Below are 26,846 nucleotides of genomic sequence, written 5' to 3'. Positions count from 1 at the left end.
TCTCAGAGTGACGCCGAAAAACTAGTTCATGCATTTATTACTTCCAGGCTGGACTACTGTAATTCTTTATTATCAGGATGTCCTAAAAACTCCCTGAAAAGCCTTCAGCTGATCCAAAATGCTGCAGCAAGAGTACTGACAGGGACTAGAAAGAGAGAGCATATTTCTCCTGTTTTGGCTTCCCTTCATTGGCTTCCTGTTAAATCCAGAATTGAATTCAAAATCCTGCTCCTCACATACAAGGTCTTAAATAATCAGGCCCCATCTTATCTTAAATATCACCCTATTAGAGCACTTTGCTCTCGCACTGCAGGCTTACTTGTTGTTCCTAGAGTATTTAAAAGTAGAATGGGAGGCAGAGCCTTCAGTTTTCAGGCCCCTCTTCTGTGGAACCAGCTTCCAGTTTGGATTCGGGAGACAGACACTATCTCTACTTTCAAGATTAGGCTTAAAACTTTTTTTGCTAAAGCATATAGTTAGGGCTGGACCAGGTGACCCTGAATCCTCCCTTAGTTATGCTGCAATAGACGTAGGCTGCCGGGGATTCCCATGATGCATTGAGTTTTTCCTTTCCAGTCACCTTTCTCACTCACTATGTGTTAATAGACCTCTCTGCATCGAATCATATCTGTTATTAACCTCTGTCTCTCTTCCACAGCATGTCTTTATCCTGTTTTCCTTCTTTCACCCCAACCGGTCGCAGCAGATGGCCGCCCCTCCCTGAGCCTGGTTCTGCCGGAGGTTTCTTCCTGTTAAAGGGAGTTTTCCTTCCCACTGTCGCCAAAGTGCTTGCTCATAGGGGGTCATATGATTGTTGGGTTTTTCTCTGTATTTATTATTGTGCGATCTATTGTACAATATAAAGCGCCTTGAGGCGACATTTGTTGTGATTTGGCGCTATATAAATAAAATTGAATTGAAATTGAATTGAATATACAGAAATCTGAGATATACAGTTATACAGAAATGTGAACTATGCAAGTTATAAACAGTTGTAGGATTAAAAATTATCGTATGTACAGAATGATATTTACACAGAACTATACAGTAGTGCAGTTAAGATAAGTGAGATATGTGGATAACTGTGATAGTGATAAAGTGCTAGTGGTTGTGGGTGTGTGTATGTTCAGTCCATGTGTTTAACATGGGTCAGATAGGAGGCAGAGTTCAGGAGTCTGACAGCTGCGGGGAAGAAGCTGTTCCGGTACCTGGTGGTCTTAGTCCGGAGGCTCCTGTAGCGCCTCCCAGAGGGCAGGAGGGTGAAGAGTCCATGTGATGGGTGACTGGGGTCTTTGATGATTTTCCCAGCCCTTTTCAGACACCGCTTCCTGTAGATGTCCTTTATGGCAGGAAGTGGTGCTCCGGCGATGCGCTGGGCAGTTTTCACGACCCTCTGCAACGCCTTCCGGTCCGAGGCAGAGCAGTTCCCGTACCAGACTGTTATACAGTTGGTCAGGATGCTCTCGATGGTGCAGCGATAGAAGTTCACCAGGATGTCTGAGGACAGGTGGTTCTTCCTCAGAGTCCTCAAGAAGAAGAGGCGCTGGTGAGCCTTCTTGACCAGCTTGGAGCAGTTGGTCATCCAGATGAGATCCTCGGAGATGTGGACTCCCAGGAACTTGAAGCTGCTCAGCATATCATCATTAGGGGAGTCAGTGCAACAGTCATTAAAACATGTGATGGTGGATTTTTTGGGCACTGTAATGATAGGGTGGCAGACTTGAAACATGATGAAACAACAGTCTGCTTCAGAAAGGTGGTAAAGTTGTCCATAAGGACATGTGCCAGCAGGTCAGCAAACTCCCTGAGTATGTGTCCTGGACTTGTCTGGGTTTGCTGCCTTCTGTACATTCACTTTCTTCAGCCTGGCACTGTTGCTGCTGCTGGGACCTCAGAGGAGGGTTCCAACATGGCTGGATGCAGAGGCAGAAACTGCCTGGGATGCACTGGCAAATATTGGGCCTCCACCTCCAGCTCCACTCAAATTAATAGCAACATGAACCAGGTGCCTGTGCTTCCCAAACTGTGTATGCTGTGATGCTCATCTCATCCTCAGACCCCCTGCTGACCCCCACTGGAGGGTCTTTTTCACCCAGGTTAAATGGAGAGAGTCAGTGACAGGATCTGTGTGCGAATATGTTAACTGTGAACAAAGATAACTTTTAAAGGACAAAGCGTCAGGATTTGCAAATGAGCTTAGGCTAGAAATGCTTGGGTGTAGGAAATTATTTACTTAATGTTACACCTTGGGATTCACTCCTGTGTTGCCAACCCACAGCTTTCCACTATCTCTTTTCACTGAACGATGACTTTGCAAATTTGAAGCACTTTGGCCCCATCTTGTGAACAAACAAATTCAAACACCCTATAATAACCTTAGAGCAACAACTCTTCTCTGGGAGAAAAAGCTTCTTCATTTTCTCAGTCAAAGTTAGATACATTTTCAGATCTTTAACTACAATTTAATATTTTGTTATTGATGTAGCTGCTTGCGATAAAGTACAATATACATTTGGTTCATTGACAGTCATATTAGATGGAAAATGAGGCCAGCAAAGTACTAAAAGGTGAAAATTAACAAGTAACACAAACTGGTTCTGATGTGCAAATACTATCAGAGCAAATATAATAAGCTATATCACATAAAACTTGTCTTTCTACATTACTAACCTGCACAGAGTGAAGCAACAGTTGGTATTTCTAACCAACTGTTTTTTCTTGTTATTAATCTCTGGCTCTCTTCCACAGCATGTCTTTTGTCCTGTCTTCCTCCCCTCACCCCAACCAGTCGCAGCAGATGGTTGAGTTTTTCCTTCCCACTGTTTGCCAAAGTGCTTGCTCATAGGAGGTCATACAAGTTGGGTTTTTCTCTGTATGTGTTATTGTAGGGTTTACTTTACAATTTAAAGTGCCTTCAGGCAACTGTTGTTTTGATTTGGTGCTGTATAAATAAAACTGAATTAACCAATCACCTTTTAAATTGAACCACAGAAAAACTGTGTTAACTAACAAACACCTGTATCTTCAAACCAACACTCAGTAAAACACACAAAATATGATTTCACTCAAAAAAAGAAAACCTCAAACGTCAATTACTAAAAGCAAAATCCTGTTTTATGTTCCATTTCCATAGAGTGAAAAATGCAGTACTCTTAGAAATAAGAAAATCAAACTTTAATGCAATTTCTCTTGAAAATGATAGAGCTAAATAATGTCAAAGATAAAAAAAAGAAAAAGAAAAGAAAGAACGAATGATAATAACATACAAATCACAAAATATCTTCCCTTATCTCTATCTATCTGGTTCATGTGTTGCTACACCGTTTACTACACAGTGGCTGTGGGGCAAAATGAGCCCCGGGCAGTAGCGGTTTTTGATACGGGCGACACGGGCGGTTGCCCGGGGCGGCATCGTGGTGGGGGGCGGCATCACGGACATCGGCAAAAAAAAAGGAAAAGAAAAGAAAAATTACTCGTACTCATGCTGCCCCGACGTCATGCCAGCGGATATTGGGAATGGCAAAGGCACCGATCGGTTTTCTATCGCCCATTTGCTGGGAGTAAGGGCGCCCTCCGTTTGCGAGGCGCGCCTGCTGCTTGCGGCACAGGGAGGAAAAGGCCGGGCGGCTGGCGATTCTCTGGCTGGCTGGAGCAGCATTTAATAACCAACTCGCAAAATAAAACAAAATTTAAAAAACAAACAAACACGAAAACACCAGACATTATGATACAGACTTATAATTTGCACCGATGTTTTTTCGAAATTCTATACACGAAAAGTGAGCGCGAGAGCCCTCAGTCCGCCTGCTTGCTGCTGAAGTCAAAGTAAACTTTATTGTCATCTCCGCTTCATACAGTATATAGAGAGATGAGACGACGAGGCTCCAGTTACAGCAGTGCAAGTAAACAAACAATAAATATAAGAAGAGTAAGAAAATAAATATACACAACTAGGGGTAACGGGATCAATAACAATATAAAATTTATAATTTACAGTTTGATGATTTAAAGGCTCACACAACCCGTCGAAAGGGGAGGGGGGCCGGCTGCTTCCAAATAGAGCACATTTCATTCATAATGATGTCAGTCCAAGCCGAGGGAGTGTTCGCTTTCAAAATTCATGTTGCAACATAACTTAAATATAGGTCGTGAAGAAAAATGCTACAAAGATCTTTAACTTCAGAAATGCTCTTCTGCTTATGTCGGCTGTAATGAACGCTTATTTGACTTACTTTTGACACACTTTTAACAAGTCACTTTACAGTTTCTTTAAAAAGTAATTGTATTCAAAAACATTATTGTTAGGCAAGTCCGAAAAAAACACGTTAACAAACAATAAAAACAGCGTCAGCTTGATCCTAGATCTGCCTCTTGAACACGTAAAACCTGCTCTTACACTTACTGCGCTATCGTGGGGTCTGCTCGTTTGTGACTCATTAATCGAAGTCAGTTTTGGTAGATTGCACTGATTATTATTAAAACAAACTGCACTGTAAAAAAAATCCTAATATAAAAGTATTTTACTGTGTATTTTACAGTTTTGTTCTGTTCTTCTAGAATATCATTAAATTTACATAAATAGACTGTGATTTCACATTTCAAATGTAAATTAACGTAAAATCACTGTAGTGTAATAAAACATAATTTTCGTGTTTTGTAAATGTATTTGTCTGTACATATGCATATTTAGATTGTTAAAATACATTCACAAATGTATCATAATTTCACAAATATGTGTCCGTTATTTGAAAGATTGAACTGTTAAATTCAAATGTAATGCTATGGAAAAATATATAAAATGATTCTCATAAACTTTTTTTTACATCAAATAATAATAATAATTATTGCTATTTAGGGCGATCGTGGCTCAAGAGTTGGCAGTTAGCCTTGTAATCAGAAGGTTGCCGGTGCGAGCCCCGGCTCAGACACTCTCGGTCGTTGTGTCCGTGGTCAAGACACTTCACCTACCGCCTACTGGTGATGACCAGAGGGGCCGATGGTGCGATATGGCAGCCTCGCCTCTGTCAGTCTATCCCAGGGCATGCAATCCATTATTATTTAAACCTACTGTTAACTGTATATTTCTGTACATTTAAGTATTATTATTCATATTGCCACATTCATTGACCTTGTTTATAGGTAATTTCACTGTTTAATCACATTAACATGTTCCTAATTTAATGTTTAAAAGCACTTGAAAAGGCAAAATCCATGTAAAATTAGGGCAACAAACTGTATTGTCATTACTGAAAATAACCATATTTTTATGAGAAAGTTATTTTCTGTTATTTTCTGGTATTATTTTGGCGTCCCAGCTGCCGGAATATTACTGTTTTTCTAGGGTTGTTTTTTTTTAACAGTGTGGCTATGTCTGTCTATATCAATTCGATCCCATGATGAGGAGGAGCGAGTTTTGTACGTGTTTCTTTTTGCCTCCCATTGATCTGAAAAGTCTCGCAATTCATATCAATGAGAAGCAGCTGAAGGAGAATCGTGTTTCTGATATAAAGATGGAACACTTTGTTAGAAATTACTGGGGACAGTCTGTGGTCCTGAGAACTGGAGGCTGCTGGGACAAATTACGCCTATTTATTTTCACTTAATCCTTAAATACCAACGCTGCAACGTTATTGTGATATGAATTTTTTTAAATGAAGGATAAAAACTGGAAGAAATTTACAGCAAGAGAAATGTTGTTTTTGACTGGAAAATTAATTTAACCTTATATGCAAGAAAAAAGAATCAATGTAACACATGAATTTAAAGTCGTCCCGGACAAAAATAAATTAATAAAAAGAATCAGATATTTGCTTTATAGAGAAAGAAAAACAGTGCGGATAATTTTATTATAGAGACTGTCTGAAGGTGAAACTATTTGTCTTTCTAAAAGGTGCACACAAAATATGCATTGATTTATTTATAAATCGTTCCTACTTTGGCATCCAGTACAAAAAGTGAAATACAAATAATCTTCAGAAAATGTATTTAGGAATTTTAGGAATCTTTTAGAAAAAATTATGTTATGAAGTGAGACACACAGAGTAGCGAATTCCAACGCGTTTATTTTAATTGCAAGGAAGGAAAAGCATACACAGTGAACGTCTACTCATCGGGACAATCCCGCCAGTTGTATTTGTACACTTAACATGTTTATACAACTTTATGCTGGGAACAGGTATGTGTGACGCTTTCTATCAGAATCACACAGTAATTCCTTGCTAAAGCATGGAGATTGTTGGGTAGTATTGTCAAAATGTAAAACACACTAACAACTTTTAAAAACAAAAAACAAAAAACAAACAAACAAATAAAACTCTTCTATTTTTTTTGTCGTGAACTTTTTGTTTCCGTTCAAGCCAAAACCTAACTACTGTTTGTTCAACGGTTGAGAGAGCGTGACGTACATCTGCAAAACTGCTGTGTCAGTTATGCAATCACGAATTTCACCTGATGTTTCTTTGAAAAAGTGTCCATAATCAAGTTAGTGTTAGTGAAAACAAGTCCTCCACATTCCTGGAATTTTTGCGGAATCGAACTGAACACTTTTAAGTAACAAACAGCACAGATAAAAAGTTCATAAAACCTGAAAATGTTTTCGGAGTTAGAGCCTAATAACTCAGGTGGAGCGCAGGATTCGCTGAAGAGTGCTGACAAACTATTCCGTCGTGTAAACCTGAAGTCTGCTCTACAGCTGATCTATAAAGTGTGCAGAACACAAAGCATCTCATGCTGTCAAATCATGACCCGTCCGTGTGCTGAAGTTACACAATAGCTTTAACACGTGCGTAAATGAGCACATCGCCATTGCTTTTTCTTTTTTCTTTTGTTCTTATCGTGAGTGTCATGCAATGCTCTAGTATCTATTAACATCATCGTTAGGATTCAGACATTAATCTAAGATATTTATGAACTTTCTGATTCCACTCATTTGCAGCATTTTGGTATACAGAGAAAAAATTGTGTTTATTGTGGACTGATTTCTACAAAAGGCAGCACGTTGGCACGATGGTAGCACTGTTGCCTCACAGCAAGAAGGTCCTCAATTGAATTCCACCATCAGGCCGGGGTCTTTCTGTGGGGAGTTTGCATGGTCTCTCAGTGTTTGCGTGGGTTTTCCGGCTTCCTCCCACAGTCTAAAGAGGTACAGTTAGTAAGTCGAATGGTACGAATGGTTGTCTCGGTCTCATTGTTAGCCCTGCAACAGACTGGCGACCTGTCCAGGGTGTATCCTCCCTCTCGCCCGAAGTCAGCTGGGATTTTAAAATCAGCTGAAAGAAAAATCTGTGAATATAAACATAAAAACGTTTTTATGAGCAAAATGAGGATCAAAGATTGTCGCTGATGACCCACGCAACTGATAATAGTAGAATGGGAAGTATTTTGTGTTTTTTTTCTTCTTTTTAGCCTATTGTGGCGAGCTCAGACACGGAGGAGACAGAGGTTTCTTTGGGAGCACCCGTTTATTCGCAACCGGCCCAGAACACTGCCGCTACCTCCCTCCTCAGCGCGGCAACCACACATAACAACAAAAAAGGCGCTCTCTCCCCGGAAACACAGTCGCCGAGAGAGCGCGTCACTCATCACCATGTCAACAGAAAACGGAACTATAACAGCAAAACCCCAAAACAACCCTGACCCGCTACACTATTTTATCTGGCAGCTTTGATACGAATTATAGTCAACAATATAGTTTTATGTTGTGCAAAGACAGAAAAAAAGTGTAATGCTCAGAGATGACTGTGTTAGAAAATACTCAAAGAAACTATAAGTCAGTTGAGTTTTGAGCGGATATAATTATTATTAACAATGAAAGCTACATTAAGAGAAGAGGCCAAACAGAGGTATATTGGTTGGGTAGATCATTTTAGATTGCTTGCTCACGTTGCTTTTTATTAACGGGAAGCTACAGTATTTGAATACAAGAGAAAACACAGCAGGTTTAATTAGTGTTTGTATTTATTTATTTGAATCCTTAAAGGATAATAGGTCCATTGAAATTATAAACATTTATAATATATATATGCAATATATTATATTAACAACAAAGTCACTAAATCAAGCAGGCAGTGTTTATGTTTGCTTATAGCTTAAATGTCCCTCAAGTCCTTACTAAATTCCTTACCATTCTTAAATTCCCATACCTATCCTTACCATTAACTATTTTACATGAATCACATTCAAAGAAACAGAAATTCATGGAATTTTTAGTGGGTCCTTCTAACATATTTGTATTCATGATATTGGCATTAAGTGTTTATCATTCATTAGAATTAACAATCACAGTAAATCATGGACTTTACCGCAAGTATTGAATTGTATGGTTCAAGGACATGTGCAAACAGTTGTCCCTTGTATTTTAGATCAGTGCAAGAATCAAAGTTACATTTAGATTTTGTTCAAATTTAGATTTGAGCAACAACACTGTGCACCAGCTTGCTGTGTTACAGTATTGATTAATGTCAAGTTGTGTGAATCACTACAATGTGAATCCCTGTAAAACTGAAGTTAAAAGCTACATTGTTTTTTGTTTTCTTTACTTAAAGTACCTAAATTCTGTCTGTGATAAGACATCTTGGGATGTGTTAAACAACAGAGCAACATGGTTTGGCTGGACATAGGCAGAGTAATGTATAAACAACATATCATGTGAAGTATTGTATACTACTGATAAATGGACAGGTTCTTCTATATAACACTTTTCTACCCTACCTGAGCACTCAAAGCGCTTGATACAACGTCCCTCATTCACACATTCATACAACGACTTCTTTCTGTGTTTAAGTCCAAGCAAACATTCACACTGTGATGGGTGCATCAGAGAGTAATTTGGGGTGAGTATATGAGGTTGCAATGCAACAAGTACTCTGTAATAAATATGGTAACAAATTACTTTGCAAAAAAATGTTAACCAGTATAATGTGATGTGTAATTAATTGATTTTCTGTGTGACAAAGCCAACACTGTGAGTAAATATGTGAAAAAAAGAGAACTTGTTCAAAGAAGGGAGTAACAGATCCACACTGACCATGTATACTTCAGCCAGTGGTGACCTGAGATGAACATTTGCAAATAATGAAATGGAGTGACTGAAGAACAGAGTCATGATTGAAATCAATGAAAACATTAACTTTGTTAAAGTAGTAGGTCTTCCCAGCAATCAGTTTAGGGGAGCTGCAGCGATCATCTCTTTCCAGGATGTAAGGGAAAGGCAGAGCTTTCACTTTGGCCTCCATCCCATGGACCTTCAGCACACTCCTGAACACAATGCTCTGCAGCGACACACTTTCCACAGTCCCAATGTGCACTAAACAATGAGACACACAAGTACTTTACATATACTTGTAAACAGCATTTGTTCTGATGTTTTAAAAAATCTAAATTACAGATGATATCTTACTTTCTTTGCAAAGATCGATTTTGTTCAGATTATTCACAGATAGAAGTCTGGATCCTAAAAACAAGAACATTATAGGTGTATTATTGGTTAAATACAGAATCTGGGCTGTGGCATTGAGATAATATGACATACACTGAAGATAAACTTTGTGAGAGAACATCTCATCAGACACAACAGACCATTAATCATCTTTCTCTGATCCTGTCCTGGTTCACAGATTCTTCTCAGCCCCCAGCACAGCATGACCACAGGGTGGTGTTATAGTAAAGGTGACCACAGCATCTGAACCCTATTTTGGCAGAGTAGAGCACCTCTTTGTCCTCACTTGAGCAGCAAATGTCCTGGTTTTTGAAAAGATATATTAGATTAGATTAGATTAGATTAGATAAAACTTTTTTAATCCCTTGGGTGGGTTCCTCCGGGAAATTCGGTTTCCAATAGCACAGCACCGACAGAAGTTACAGAATGTGAGCAGAAATATACCGTATATACACATATAAAATATAGAGACATATATAAATACAGAGTATACAAAGGGGACAAATAGAATAAATAGGATTAAGAATACAAGGGCATATAGCATTTTATGTTAAATAAAAGCATGATTGATTGGACTCATTGAACACTGTGTTAGTTCAGACAAGCCATAAAGTCAACTTCAGCCAGTAATGTTGATACACAGCTGATATCAGGTAAATTTTTGGAGATTAATATAAAGATTACTTTGACTAAAGTCAGTCTGACTGTCAAATATACAGTAAATACTTCCAGCAAACAGTTTCATGATAGAGATGAAGCATTAGAATGGTTCATCAACACTGATAATTGTTGCTGGTTCAGATTAGAATTGCTTTGTTTGCCAATAATCTCTACTGAATTGTTGTGAGTCTAGCTTTTGCAGAAAGAATCATAAAATGTACACAGAAGATGATTATTCTGCTTTAAAAAAAAAGTCTCTAAATGTTTATGAAAAGTTTTAAACAGTTTCCAAGTAGCTCCAGTGATGAGTCACTTGTTACAGCATGCTGTTTTCATTCACTTTATGCTGACTGTGCTTAAGTTAAATATATTTTGGATTTGTAGTTCAGTTATGCAGTTAGAGAGAGAGTTGCGGTTTCCTAAATGTTTACCCCTCAGGCCCATATCAGTTTCTCTCCTTTACCAGTGTTATTCATGTTGCTTCAAAATTACAGACAGGACTCTGAGATAGTTAAAAGCTCAAGAAAGGTAACTTTTTAACAGTTATTTCTTTTTTTTCCATTTTCATATTGATCAAATCATGGTTTATCCGTCATTTTGAAATGACACCAAGAGGCAGAAGACACCAGTCAGAAAGAGGCGCTTTAACAATGATAGGCCACTGTAAACAAAACACACAGTGTGAAAAGTTGTGGGACAGGGTGGCCAACATACCTACTCTCACTTTGCATCAAGGCAGGAGTAGCTGTGTTAAATCTAATGACATAATACAGTGGAATACACAAATAAGATGAACAAACAACATATTTTCATAACATCATTACTAATTCTACCTGTGGCTTTTGCAGAATGGATCCGCAGCACTGCGCATCCCCTCCATGCTTGTCTAATGATGTCAGATTGTACAGTGTTCCTGCACAGCACTTCATCTGTGGGTCTTTAATGTTGTAGGCTTTGACCCCACAGCAGTGAATGTTTTCTGATTTCAGATGTCTGGTTGGAAAACAGAGGGACAAATTAATATCAAATAAGGACAAAAATAAATAATTATGTTTGTAAGAGGCTGAGTTAGATGAGTCTGTAAGGAGGCAACAGATGCGATGGAGGAAATGCACTTTGAGGCAGGCTTTACTCTTACAGTGCCACCTTAAACTCCCCTTCAGGAGCAATAACCCAGGATTATAAAGCTTAAGTCCCTCCCCCAGAACAAACCATGCAAGCATTAATTAATTATCTCAGAAATTAGATATTTTTACCCCAAGAATCAAAAAGATTTCCTACTTATCACTTCTGAGGTTTTCATACAAAAATTACAAATACAGAAGTTTGTTCACAAAGATTAAAATACTATTTAAGCAAAGACTCCATCCATCCATCCATCCATCCATCCATCCCTCCCTCCCCAGAAATATGTATTTTAACTAACCTACTTACGACTTGAATCAAACGAATAAAGAAGTGGTTCACAGCAGCATTACTGTCACATTCACAACTAAGACAACTCTATTCTTTCGGTTAGATATAAAACAATAGAAACTGCCGTTCTCGCTTTTTGTGGGCCATACACAGTCTTAGTCCCCCAGAGGCATGGGTTATCCTGTGACAGTCTTTATGTATAGTGTTGGGTGTCATTCTGGAAGATAACTTCTTCATTTCATTGTTTTACACAAGCTGTGCACTGAAAGCAGAACATCAGAGCTGCACTTTAAGCTCTCAGTCATTGTCTACATAGAATGCATTTATACCAAATGCACTTTGACAGCTACTGCAACTGGAAACAGACTCAAGAGCAGCCAAAAAGTCAACCAGTTTAACTCCTACAGACATAACCATAAAAGTGAATCCTGAGTATAAATACCTGGTGAGTTGGGCAATAATTTATATATTAAACACAAATGCGTCACTTCAAATTGCAAAATACTTAATGATGCAATAGCTAAATACTTTAGCTCTAAGATGAGTCATGAGCTCACAGAAACCCAATGAGACCCCACACAGACTGAAAGAAATGTATTTTAAGAGTCCTGGGAACCAAACGAAAGGCAGGGCAAGGTTTGTCACGCAACTGTGTGTCTTAGAAACCATATGAAATCATCAGCTATGAAAAATGTTTCATTCTACTTCTCCGGTTACCCTTAACCCTCACTCAGAAGACAATAGATTAAACCAGTTTCCATGCTCCCAGCTGCACTGACTGACTAAATTCAAACAGGTGCCATTAGATACTAATCAGATAAAAAAAAAGAAGAAGAAATCCCTTTTCACTGGATTTTATCAGCAATGTAAAGCAGGTAAACAGAACACATGCACACAATCACCTGTGTCCATTGCAGCAGATCTCAGTACGAGGCCGGTAAATTTCTGTCCCACAGCAGTGTTGTCCTGGGGTGCCATGAAACTGAGAACAACATATGGTCCCTTTAGCCGGGTTGTAAGGAATACCCATCTCTGAACATTCCTCTCCATCATCTCTGTCCTCGTACAAGGTCTTATTACAAGACAGAACTCCACGTTGTGCCGAGCCATACGGCGTCTCTCCACAGCACTTGAAGAATCAGACATAATACAGTAAACTGTGCAAGCAGGCACAACCAGACTCTGTAGTTTACACATTCAGAGCCAAACAGAGAAATGCATGAGTTATGAAAAAAAAAACTAGCTCAAAAAATGCAAATTAAGAACATAAAACACTTGCGAAAATTCTGCATTACATACATGTAACATCTATGCATTATGTTTCTACAGTCTTTCAGCCTTACCAGACTTTTGATCCTTTTGTATTGGCAGTAATGAATAAGGGCTATCATGGTCCCCGTGTCTGCCCGGCTGGCCCCACAAGGCTACATGTGTTTTTGTTTACTACTCTTTCTCTCACCCTGCCGCATGGGCGGAGCTCACTGCAGGCTCCCGGCCTTGGTCCACACACCCACCCATCAGGCTGCCATTATGTGTTTGCCAGTTAAAGCCGGGACGCAGACAGTCTCATCACCGGATGATTGTGCGAGACACATTAGTGAGACAATAGCCTCAGTGAAGTTTTGTGTGTACATCTGTGATTTTGCTTAACCAATCTCTGTTGTGAATAGTTTTCCCGGACCCGTAACCTACCCGCTGTGTGGACGTGTGTGAAGAAGAGAGCGTGTGTAAGAGAGCCTCCCCTTCCCGGATTTTCCCCCTGGACCCTAGGAACCCTGCATTTCCCCCACTGTAAATATTCTGCATCTGGTGATTGTGTGAATAAAACGTTTTGGAACTGAACTCTGCTCTGCGCTTGAGTCCCCGTCATCGCTTGTGACACATACGGTGTTAAGGGAATTTTACACATAGAAAACAGAAATAGAATCCAGCCTCTGGCACTGTGTGAAAGCAGTGACCTGGACCTCTGAATTCTATTGTCAAAGAGTAGCACTCTTGACAACTTTCTACATTGTAATGCTATATGATTGAATTTAATAATAAAAGGATGTGCATTGTTTTCCAGTTTGTAGGCTTTAAAACATTTTTCTGCTTTAGTAAAACAGTGGTTTAGATTTTCAACTTTCAGTGGAAATGGTGGTTTGATCATTTTTCCCAGTAGGGGTGGGGAGCAATTAGTACATTACCTGATCGATCCAAGGCTTCCACGGAGATACCGTCCATCACAGCAGACCTGAGTATGTGGGTTATACACGGTGGCTGTGGCCTTCCTTTGACCTAAACAGGGGTTTTAGAGAGTAGAAAGAGGAGAAAGGAGATATAGCAAGCAAGTTTCAACTGCAGATTCAAATTTTCTGAAATAAAATTCCCTCTTTGAAGTCAGAGCTCATGTGTTTTCACATCCTTTGAACTGTCCTGAATTTCAAGTGATGTAAAAACATTGTTACACTTTTTGATTTCCACTAAAAATGAACGAGTTCAAATAGACACCCAGACTTCTTCTGATTTCCCCCTCTTATTTCTCTCATAGTCATAATTTCATCATCTCTTAATTTACCATTAGACTGGTGACCTCTCAAGAGCTGAGATAGGCTCACTAATGTGTATAATAACTGATAATTATATGACCAATTTCTTCTTCCTGTTGTTGCTACAATAACATAATAATGTTCATGACTATCAATGCAAGTTCCTACAAGAATGATCATGAGACAATCATATTTTGTGATCACATAGTTTCTCAACTTGGACAAAAAAAAAAAGACTATAAATCCTAGAGCATGGCTCAGCTGGTTGTAGAAGGGGGTGGATGAATATGTCAAACACAGGTAGGAAGGTAAAATCCTTCTTTTTATGTTATGCTGCTACTGCTTCTTTGGGTATCATGTCAGTTTGCATTCTCACTACTACATTCCACTAAATCCACTAAAGGTTCTTTAAAACAATCTTCTGTCTTTTGTTTTAACTGTTTACCCCTAGAGGTATTTTCCAAAATAATAAATACCACAGAATCAAATGACGCGTTCAAGTAATTCTTTGGTTTTACAGTGATACACATAAGACAAACATGACAAGCAAACAATTGCTCATTCAGCTCTAACTGCCTTGTTGGGGTGAGGTTACCTTGTTCAACTTACTCTACTACATAGCTACATACTACATACACCACAGAATGATGTAATACAATAGTAACAACCAAAACAACTACAAAACTAAGGCAAACAAACAAATAGATAGTGACACCTGAGTTGTCGAGTGAGTGAGGCTCGTGGTTACTCTCACAGCAGCGATTTTGCTTTGGATTGTAACACGACGACCCACAGAGATGTGTGTTTGGTTCAGTGCTGTGGATGTTTGTAAAACAGGCAACAATCAGCACAAAACAGTCCATATCACATTAAATTTAAAAAAAAAAAAAAAAAAAGAAGTATGGAAACAATTTGTTTTATAATGTAGGCCGTACAACATATATTTAAATTTTATGCAAATTTCAGTGCAGTAATGGGTTTAATGATTTTCTGGAAGTTTGGTTGGTTTCTAATCCTTGACCTCCAATCATGCTAGAGTTATATTTTTCTGGGAGTCAGTTGTCACGTATAATTGCACACAATTCCACTGGTGTGCAAAATGCAGCCATGTGTCAGATAAGGTAGAATGGCAGTTATAAACCCATGTGTTATTTGAACTGTTGGATTATTTGACCAAGCTAAAATAACATTTCCATTGTGAGTTTTTGTCAAAGCGATTGGCCTCTCATAGATACACACTTAATGTCATTAGGCATCTGTCCCATGATGCAGCACGTTTATTCTTCACATATGCGAAGGATACATGGAAATGATCTCCTAAGTGTCCCAAACATTATTTTTAATCTTTCAGGTTATTGTAAAGACATACATTCTGACTGAAACAAACAAACAAACAAATTTATTCCCAAACCAAATATTTTAGTGTCAAAACTTAACCATCATGTATAAGTGAAAGTAATCAGTGAGCAAATACAAAGCGAAACAATGTGGAAAACAGAAAACTCCTTAACTTTCTTATCTCCAAAAACCTGAACTTAAATTTTTGACCGTTTGAGAATATAAAGAAAATTAAATAAATAGTCCAAACAATCCTTTGCTACTTTGTAAAATAGTCGTACTTTGTGAAAGTGTTGCGTCTGTAAGTTAATCAACCATTACCTGCATGATTGTACATCTTTCAGTGGAGTGTTTCCTTCACACTGACGCTTGCTCAAAAGGGATTGCTGAGTTTCTCTCTATATAAGGTCCTTAACTATGTAAAGTGCACTGACGGTATATAAAGTGGAACTATAGTAATTTTTACTGCAAAGTATGAATGAATGGCATTGACGATTAGATGGATAATAGAAAGTTGTGCTGGTCGAGGCGTGAAATGATAGCAAAACGTTTCCATTAACTTACCATTTGGGTTGGAGCTTGAATATCTGAAAAATAAAATATAAGATTTAAGACACACACACACACAGTCTTGTTTTCATATCTTCGTGGGGTATCTCGTTGACATAATGCTTTCCCTAGCCGCTTACCCTAATCATCAAAAATGAACACCTAATCATAACCCTTAGTCTAAACCTAAACATAACCGAATTGTAACCCTGACACTAATTGTACCCCACCCCACCCACCCCCACCCACACACACACACACACACATTTTTTTTTTTGTTTAATACTTAATAAAAAAAATTATAATTTTAATCCCTATTTGTCTTCTTGTCCCTTTTTCAAACTTGACATTTTTATTGTTACTTCCGAGGTCCCTGGACTTCCCAAGAAACACAACACTTACCTGCTGTTTCATACCTGTGGATATAAAGCACAAAGAGTTTTCATTAACCAAAACAAACAAACAAAAGAACCCCACAAAAAACAAACAAAAAATTAAAAAATGTAAATTACTTAATTTGAGAATCAGTGTGATATGATAAGTATTTAGGCTTTTATTTTGTTAAAAATAATTGACAAGTTCTGACATTCAAATATAGTTGACTCACAGCAAGATGAATTCGTCAACTGTACTTCAGCAATATGATTGTTATAACAGCAGCACTCAGTTTTGACGTTGAACTGGCCATGATGACAGCACACATGATCTCTGGATTTCCTTGTCAGGATCTTTTTATCATTATTTGGACCACAACACAACTTATTTTCCATATCGTAAATCTCTGTGGAAAGGATCATTGTTTTTTAGATTAAATGATCAACTCTTTAAACTAAATGCTGGGTTTACATGTTTTTCATAAATGATATCCATTAAAGACTGCTTTTTTATTCAGGATTATAAGGTCTTATCAGCTCTACTCACCTTCACCACAATATCCATGCTTTGGTGAAGGTTTGTTGAAGGTGGTATTTCCACTTGAAAGGCCTGTAGAGGGAAAGACAAATTCAACATACAGGCTTCACTCACAGTAATTAGCATAAGCTTCCTTTAACCATCCAAAGGAAAATGGAAAAATTGAAATTTGCTACAAGCATACTAATCGAAAGCTGATTTTTTTTTTTTTTTTTTTTTTTTTTTAAGCAAATGTAACCATACAGATGTGACACACCTCAGTTTGACATACCTAAAGACTGACATGTAAAAGTGGACTCAAACTACAAAAAATGTCATGAAATCCATTCAGCACAGTATGACATGCTATTATGTACTGAGCTGACCTGGAGTGAAATTCCTGACACAGCAGGATGAATCCTTCGATTGTATTTCCATCTTCTCCTCATTTGAACAGCAGCACTGAGTCTCAGTGTCGTACTGGCTGTGACCACAGCACTCATGGTGACGGGAATTCCTCACCAGAATTGTCTTATTATCAGCTGGACCACAACACAACTGCTTGTCCTTATCAAAAACATCTGTGGAAAAGATCTTTGTCGTTTTAACATTTTTTACTTCAAATATAACTCAACTGAGAAGCTGCTCCAGTATCCTCAAAATGATTGAATGGAGTACATTTCACAGAATTGTAAATTTGTTCTAGTGAAAAAACAATAATGTTTCTGCATTTAATTAATAATATTTCACTGACAGTAATGATTTGTAATGAAGATGTAATTTAGTCTTCTTTTCCAACTGTGTGTCTGCTCACCTTTAACACAGCATTCAGCCATTGGTCCAGGTTTTGATATGATGGTTGATTGACAACATATTTCATTGACTGGGTTGTAGGCCTTCAGGTCACAGCAATCGGACACATTTTCACTCAGACCCTGAGTAACACTGGCTGTAAAAACAAGATAGCTTAGTGTAAACAACAGAAAATTTGTTATGGCGAGTGGTATATGGTAATGAAATCACTGCAAGGAAGTTCAGAAGTATAGAGAGAAGCAAAAAGTTGAGTCATAAAAGTATCCCGGTAGGTTTTATATTATATTTGAGCAGAAAATCCTCTTGTTTGGAATAAATTATGGGCTGGATGAAAACTGTGAGGGGAAAACCAATAAATCTTTAATCTTTTGTTGTATTTCTCCATGTACTGCAACCATTATAAGAAAGAAATGGAAGAATGCAAGATTGAGTTAATAAAAAACACCAAAATAAACTTCTTCTGCCTAACCCTAACCCAATGAATAAATTGAAACATCCAACACTAAGTGCGAGCAGATGGATCAATCAATGATAAATATTTTTTTGGCAGACTCTTAAAATTCAGATGTGGTTGTAATCTTCTATATTTGGATATTTCTAGTCTTATAAAGCACAATATAAATGCTTCAAGTTAAATCATAGTCATTGCTGATTGGGTAAGGGAGGTAAAAGTAATGTAGCTTTTCAAACCAAAGTAGGAAATCTATACAATCATCTGCAAGTTTAATTTGTAAAGTATTAATATTAACCTTTTTATTCTCAAACAGTGCAATTTAACTTCTCTCCAAACTGCATCTACCAAAACAGGAGTTTAAAGAGACCGCTCTGATTCCCGACACATAAATGAAGACAACAAAACAGTAAAACACTGAAGCTGCTTCTTTACATTCAGGCACTCTGTTTCTTTCACATTTACAAAGTCAACATTTAATTTAATATTGGTTTTTAGTCAGCTAATTCACAAATTCATTACCTGTGAGGATCTTTCCATGTTGAACTTTACAACAAGTGGCTGTACCAGGATTGTAAGGCTCCTTTCCACAACAAAACAGGTTTGAACCTGGATGAAGTTTGTTTTCACAGCAAGCAGCCTCTTGGATGTCATATTGTATTCCATTGCAATCTTTTCTGAAAAGCACAGGTAACAAAACCCAGGATATTATCCCTGTCACTCATTTCTATTGCACATACATAACATCATAACATAAGAGTAGAGGTGGTGAAGGTAAACAAGTTTACATCAAAAAGAACAGACAGTGCATAAAGGAGGTGGAGGTGAAGAACAGAATGCAGGATATATTGGACAAAGGATAAAGGATGTTGAATATGAAGCTGTCAGGCAAGAGCAGGGCTCTAGACTAACTTTTTGCCATGGGCGCACAGCACCGGCACAAAAGTTAGGCGCACTCAAATTTTTCAACCGCATCACTTAACACCGCAGTTTTACATGTGCACTTTTTTGGGGCGGGGAGTTGCAGTCCATACAGACAATATTCATTTCTAAATTATTAACTAACAATCTTGTGCTTAAAATACTTTGTCAATATTGTAGAAAATGTTAAACTTAATCATCATCTTGGCTCCTCTGACGACCTGTTTGCTGTTGCATGCTGCTGAAAGGCAGTGGGGAGAGGGGACACTTGGGCAGTGCATTTATTGCAGCATATAATGTGTTTTCTGTATACACTGTGCTTCTTCAGCATTCAAAGATTGATGGCACCGTGTTAGAGCTGGCTATGAATTTCAGACGGATCAGGCCTTAACTTAACAGAAAAGTTATCAATAGTTCTTTTCTTATTACAGCTACATCCACTTCTGTCAGGCCTAGGCTGCTCACTAGGGCTGGGTATCATCGCTGATTTCTATAATCCATTCGATTCAATTTTCCTCAGACAGTCAGAAATATTATAATTCTGATCATTTATCAGTACTGATACATGTGAGACTTCATCAGAATTGTGAACATCACAGCAGATGCCTTTGTGTCAAAGTAACTGAGAATAAAACACAGAAAAACATGAAGGAGATTTTTCTGACCTGACTTTTATAGCAGATAACCTTAAAATATTCTGCAATATTCTGTAATTTTGCACAATTTTAAGAAGTTTAAATTTCTTCAGTATTGAACAGCAGAAATTAGGCTTTCTTGTCCGAGGTCATTTAAGTGGAAAAAGAAAAGAAAAGACAGCGGCCGACAGCGCTGTAAACAACGGTAGACTGGTGGGTAATAAGCGAATGAATAATGCAGAAAACAGAGATTTGAGACGGGAAACTGTTCTTGAAGTACAGAGAGAGAGAGAGAGAGGGAGAGGGGAGCTGTGCATGAAGTGTGATTTTATCGTGGTGGAAGCAAAACAGCAAAACTCAGAGGAATTCATGACGACATTGATCAAATGTGAAGCGTAGTTTGCTGCTTCTTTTGCTGCTGGCTTGGTGAATTTTGGTTGGAGAGACAAAACCTGCAGCTCAGAATCAGCGCAAAAGATGTAAACACAGCGCGGACGGTGGGCTCGGTGAGCTCCGACAGCGTTTCCGTGTTCGGGCCTTCGGGTGAGAAAGCCGAGGAAGACAAAGCTGATTCTGGTGCGTCGGGTCGCTCTGTGTTTACGTCTTTGTGTGGAATCTGTTAATGAATTGATATCGCTTTATTCAAGCTACTCACCCCCTCTTCCACCTGCACTTTCAACTGGACCACGGCCAATCAGAGGTCCCGCCCTGACTAGCTCTGATTGGTTTAGTCCACGATAGGGGCATAATGTATGTCTGTTGTTGACCACACGGAGAGTTGCAGAGATTTTTTTATTTTTTACCCGAACAGTGCGACCAAATATTTTTTAGTCGCACCACTGAAAAATTTGGTCGCATTTGCGACCAAATTGGTCACACCCTAGAGCCCTGGGCAAGAGGAAAAATCCCAGATTAGATTTGTGGATGTAGTGAAGGAGGACATGCAGAGGGTGGATGTGATAAAAGATGATACTAGAGATAGGGTGAGATAGAGGAAGATGATCAGTTTTGCAAAAATAAGAAAAAGAAGCCATAACTGTATTTTAACAGCAGTACATATACACTCACTATCCATTTCATTAAGTATACTTGTTCAGTTGCTTTTTAATGCATATATCCAATAACCTAATTAAAACGTAGCAACTCAGTGCATTTAGACATGTAGACATGCTTAAAAACCTACTGACAGTTGACATTGAAGTGACTTTGAACATGGAATGGTTGTTGATGCTGGAGAGTCTGTTCTGATTATTTCAGAAACTGAAATCAAAACTTGTTAGAACCAAGATATGCAGACACGCAGGTTCAATGTGTCTGTTGGCGCTCTGACATGAGCCCTGAGGCGTTTTCTATCACTTCCTGTTGTCTGTCAGCGAGCTGCTTCTTGATTAACCAACACCTTTCACAATTGCTTTCTTGAAAAGAAAATTTACATTTCAGTATTCAATATGCTAGGCAGCACTAAATCCCTATTCACCAAGATGGAAGCCAAATTTTGGTGTAAGTTACCAGGTCAAACCTCTGTGGCAGCTACCTTTTCTTTCCGATAAAGAGGAAGCCCGAAAATAAAAAAGCGGCTTTTTTTTTTTTTTTTTTAGCTCTATTATAAAATGTGAGCTAGCGTAGGTGTTTGATTGGTCAACCATTTGCAGAAATTTAAAGTAATTTGAAATGACCTTTAAATTGTGTATGTATATATGACATGTCTGCTTAATTTTGACAAGTGACTGATAATTTTAGGATTATTTGTGAAAACTAATCTTATTTGTTTTCTTTCCTCCTCTCTGGAAGGATTCTGTCATAGGCCAGTTTGAATTGAGAAAGCGTGGTCTGAGAGTATATAAAAGTGGACTGCTGGATGTGGGAGAGAGGTGGATGGAAGTTGCTGTGTTTGTAAAGATTGGCCAATAAACTAAGGTTGCTCTCTGTTCAGTCAGGTGAGAGTGATGCCTGTGGGTTTCATAGCACTCTCTGCGTAACAGTGGTGTCAGAAGTGGGATTTGAACCCACGCCTCCAGGGGAGACTGCGACCTAAACGCAGTGCTTCCTAACACAATATTATATAAAATAAACTATACACAAAGTGTTTTTGAATGGCAGAGATGCAGAAATGCCTGTTTGCAGCATGGCACCATGGCTCCGTGTCGGAGTTTCTAAGTGCGCTTGGAAAACAGAGTACTATCATTAATTAATGCTTAAAACTTAAATATGATCAGCCAATCTTTATTACTTAAAACAGTACTTAAAAATACGACCCAGCTGTCTTATTATAAGCCAATCTCCAAGGAGTAGCTATAAAACAGCTGACTGATCATCTGCAGATGAATATTTTATAGGTTTATATAAATATATAGTGCCAAATCACAACAACGTCGGCCTCAAGGCGCTTTCAGCAATCATCACAGTGCAGAAACACACTAGTGAAGTCCCAGAAAGTTGATTCAGTTCATCTGGACGTGACATTTATCAGTGAGAGAAACGTTTAGCTACTCATCCAAATGACTTCTTCAGTCTGAGCCTGAGACTTGAGTCTGAGACTCCTTACCTGGATGATTTAGTCAATCATTGAAGGTTACAAATGATCGTTTCATGGTTTCTGACAATGGACTCATCTCAGTGCTTGTCCTGCTAGACCTCAGTGTTCATCAGCGTTCTATGTTGTTGATCATATAATTGATTTTTTTCAGCAATTATTGCATGTTATACATATTAAAAATAATAATAATAACAATAACAATAAGTAATGGAGGATAATGTGTATAAGACTTTTCCCACTTCCCCCCTTATATTTGTCAGGATTTGTGTTGTGTGGAGGCGAGGAAGTGACCCAAACGCAGGACTCGTGGATAGTGAAGAACTGAAGATGGTTTATTATGAAGAGTGGATGAACAGGGCAGGAACGAAAGGACTGACTGGCTGAGAGACTGAACGCAGGCGGAAAAGACCACATAACATCAATGACACGACGGTGAACAAACAGAGGACTTAAATACACAGACTGATGAGGATGATAATGAGAGCCCGGTGAGTACGCAGCTGAACATAATCTGGCTAACGTCACAAGAGACGAGCTGACGCAGGAAAAACAGGAAGTGAGAACATCGATGTGGCAACATAAACTACACGTGACAAAACTGAAAGCACTGGGTCAACGACCCAGGAACCCTGATAATATTCTTAATGCAAAGTATTAGATATAGATACATGTATCTACACCCTGGATGGTTGGGTCCCCATTATCATATGTGGATGATGCATATTGAGAATTAGATTCTTCCTCAAGTCTCTATTTAGTTACACACAATTAGTGAGACTTACCGGGAACAGTGGTTTTTGGAGGCTGCATTTGCTCCAGCTGCAGGCTCTGCCAACAAGCGCAAAGTCAAAGCTGTGAGTCATGGCATTAACAAGCTAAAACGTGTTAATATGTAGGCAGGTGTTCTAAACGAATATACATAACTTACATAGCTCAAATAGCACGACAGCGTTTTCTGGCAAATTTCATTATTCAGACTTTAATAGGTGAAACACAAAAACGCCCTCCAGTTCTTCTTTAGAGACGAGTACAGTATCAGTGTACCGCATACACCCATAAGTGTCGCTGCCAAATCAATTACCTCTCACTTTTCAATAACGCCCCTGTAACTTATTATCTTATGACGAAACACACGCAGTGCAAATTCCCGACAAAGGTTTGCAAACACAGCTGAAAGTGAAAAAAAAAAAAAAAAACAACAAACAAAAAAACAGTAATAATAATTTTCTGTGTACTTTCATGAAATTCTTTCATGGAAAAAAAGACCCCCTCTAAGCATCCACTCACGGCTTAATCGGATTTAGTTATATTAATATTTCAAATAGATTAAATAGGGTTTATACATAAACAAAGAGCATTTATTTTTAAAATAATAATGTTTTAATTTAATAAGTAGGATATGATTGACATTTTACATGATACATGGTACTGTATATATTTGTTTTCCTCCATTTTCTCCTTATTTCCACTTTTCCACACAAGCTCACAACAAAATATCAGTTGTTTGGAACAAGTGAGCATATTGAAAATTTACTCTGAGCTCATTAAATAAATAAATGAAAATAAAATCTACTTACCATATGCAGCGCTGAAGCCAATAATTAAACAAACTGAAAGAAGGATTATTGTAAAGTTAAGAAAAATAAATTGTTAAAATTATTCAAAATCTATTTCAGTAAAGGTGGGAAATTCGCCTACCAAATCCGAGAGGCCAAAACGGAATCATCTGGAAGCCTTTTGGTCATCTGACACTGAGATGCAGAAGAAGCGGCAAACATAGTTGCTTAAATACTTTTAAGACCACGCCTCCCTCGTGACAGCTTTTAAAAATAACCCGTTGATAATAAAGAGTCAAGGAGGCAGGATCAGTGAGCTTGTGTTTAAAAAGAAAGAAAGAAAGTAAAGAAAGAAGAACCTCCACTGGTTTTTAAAACTTCTGGAAGTGCTACATGATTGCATCTTGATCATAGGTGATCTTGACTGACCTGCGACTCTTCATCGTGTGACGCATTTTGCAGCATTTAGCTCCATCTTGAGGAATTTGCTTTTCTTCTAAAAAACAAACAAACAAACAAACAAAAAACAAAAAACAAAAAACAAAACAAAACTTGACTTGTCAGAACTTTGTTATATGAGCAATCAGCTTACAATGAGCTTGATAGCTCGTCATTCGTAGATATCTGCTTGCCACACCGTGATACACGTCTGCGTTTTTGTACGCACACCTTTGTTTAGGGGACACTGATGTATTGCATCAGTCTGGATGCAATACATCAGCGCAAGTCTGATTGCAAGTCCCAGCAAAACCAGACTGACAATCGAAGGATCAAAACTGGAAGTGTCACATGTTCACTTAAAGCATATATCTTAAAGCATAGGCCTTTAAAATATGGTCACACTCAGCTGCAGGGAGAGGGTGGAGCAGTGGGTTCAGGGTGCGGTGTCAGGGAAGCCTATGATCAAGATGCCCTTAGTGTTTTCCGGGACCTGAGATGTGTGGTTGTGTGTGCTACAAGCAGGGCAGCTGGAAAGTTGCCCAGTGAAAAACCAGAGCCAATAAAAACTGCGTGCAACTGCAAACGCTGTTGTCGGGTCGTCATTTTCACATTTTCTTAGCTTAATTTTTTGCTGCTCTTGTACTCTAACCAAAATTATCCCTCTTGTGAGACTAATAAAGGTTTACCTTATCTTATCTTATCTTATCTTATCTTATCTTATCTTATCTTATCTTATCTATTGGCAATTCTTGTTGGTGATCTGGTGTCTCCTGATGCATATAAATAAACCTGAATTTACCACGTTGCCTGCATTTTTTTCTAGAAACACACCAGAAACAAACAAGAGACACTCTCTGAAACATATCCGTGCATTAATCATTGTCTCAACATGAATAAGGAAAGTGGGCGTGCGAACAAATGCAGCAGATACAAGGGGAGGTGATACATGCAAGAAGGGCTGAAAGGAGGAAAAGCAGATCCTCAGATATTATTCTCTTCTTTGCTGTGACCATGGACTTTTCTTTTTCCACAAAAAATTCCACAAAGCTGCTTAAAAAGTGCCAGGTCAGTTTTTGGGAGCTTATAACACATACATTTTCTATGACTTTATAAATAATCAGAGGTGGCCAGGTGGGAATTTTAAATGACTGAAATTACCTGTATGTATGAGCTGGGATATGTTTAGTGATAATGTTTTTCTTAGCTAACTCAACCTATGTTGTAGTTAATGTCTTAAAACTGTGTATGAGCAGTGTAAAGGACCATGAGTATTTCTGCAGGTTTTGTCAATTATAAAACGTCACACACAGTGACATATTTCCATTTCTTACATTTCAGGCTGCTGTCGGGTTTGATTTTTTTTTAATACAACAGAAATACAAGACCATGACTATTTTGATTAAATACAACTTCACTATAATCCTGAATCATTTGATATAAATGTGACTATGTCATTATTTATGGCAGTGCAGGATTCATGTACCCTAATGCACTATGAGATCCAAAGACACCATTGAGCCGCAGAGGAAAAATTTATAAGTATGTACATCATAAATACATTTTGACAGAAGACTCCTGTGGGAGTTATGTTACTGTTATGTCTGCATGCTGAGGTTTTCTTTTGTTTTACCTCCATATAGTTAGTGTGCAAACAGCTGCATTTTTGTTTTAGCATTCCTGTATTACTCATGCCTGAATCTTAAGATTTCTGGCCACAAACTTGTGAAGCTGCTTTGACGATAACTCCCTCCGCCCCGCCCCCCTTCTACAGTACTTACACATCATGCAAGAATGTGTGGTATGTGCACACAGGATAGTTCTAAATGGAGAATAGTGTTGCTTACTGGAGGAAAAAAAGTAATCATCACAAAATGGTTTCATTAAAAGCTTTAAAGTATCTGTCTTTAAATTAATAATGAAGTAGCCAGAGGACTTTCATCTTTTTTTAAAAAAAACCCTGAACAATACAATAACGTGTTCCCACACACACCTTTTGTCTTCTTCCTCTCTGATTCTCGGCCCCAAGTACTGAGACAATTAATGAGACAAGTAAACCTCAGGGAGCTTTTCTCAGGAAAATCATTTTTAAAATGCATCTCCTTAGAAAAGCAATACATATATATGTTTCCTTTAACTAATAAAAACAATGCAAATGGTTTGAGCAAACGCAGCCCCAACAAAGGAGGCTGAAAAGAAACACGCTCCATATCACACCAGGGTGCTGTTGTCATGAGCCGGGTGACTAACCAATGAAAAGTGCCTCATAAGCAAATTAAAGCCATTTTTAATATTAAAGCATGAATTCATAAATGTCATAAATATCTTTGCTGACAAAAATAAAGCTGTGATATGCTGGTGTCCCCACACTCACACCCTTAGACCTCTTCCTGGGGACGTAACAATGATTACCAACAAAACCAGTTGTACCATAAATAAAAAAAACTGCATCATAAAAAAAACATGGCCACTGATATTCTTTTAAAATTTATTCACTGGATAAAATATGAATACATTTATGATGATGATGATAACTGATTTTTGTATACATTTGAATATATAGTAATACAGAACAGTTCAAAGACCTCAGGGAAAAATTAGCTATTGAGTAAAACTTGAGAAGTAAACAATATAAACACAGTTAAAGATAAATATGCAGACATCATAGGGCACCTGCA

At 38.2% G+C, this 26,846-nt stretch overlaps 1 protein-coding gene across 1 annotated transcript; it reads right to left on the bottom strand.

The window, feature by feature from the left end:
- Positions 1-9,621: 9,621 nt before the first annotated feature.
- On the bottom strand, positions 9,622-23,908 carry LOC120443078. Its single transcript, XM_039620833.1, has 16 exons — positions 23,873-23,908; positions 23,752-23,784; positions 22,957-23,002; positions 18,605-18,759; positions 17,633-17,767; positions 17,205-17,399; positions 16,849-16,911; positions 16,535-16,708; positions 16,330-16,343; positions 15,943-15,965; positions 14,756-14,856; positions 13,699-13,789; positions 12,856-12,922; positions 12,415-12,641; positions 10,930-11,089; positions 9,622-9,738 (listed from the first exon to the last, which is right to left on the bottom strand). The coding sequence occupies exons 1-16, from the start codon at positions 23,898-23,900 to the stop codon at positions 9,622-9,624; spliced, it is 1,629 nt and encodes a 542-aa protein (XP_039476767.1). The 5' UTR covers positions 23,901-23,908.
- Between the last annotated feature and the right edge of the window lie 2,938 nt (positions 23,909-26,846).

This window comes from Oreochromis aureus, linkage group 12 (assembly GCF_013358895.1).
Source record: "Oreochromis aureus strain Israel breed Guangdong linkage group 12, ZZ_aureus, whole genome shotgun sequence".
Lineage (NCBI taxonomy): Eukaryota > Metazoa > Chordata > Actinopteri > Cichliformes > Cichlidae > Oreochromis > Oreochromis aureus.
This window is presented reverse-complemented; position numbering and strand designations above follow the sequence as displayed.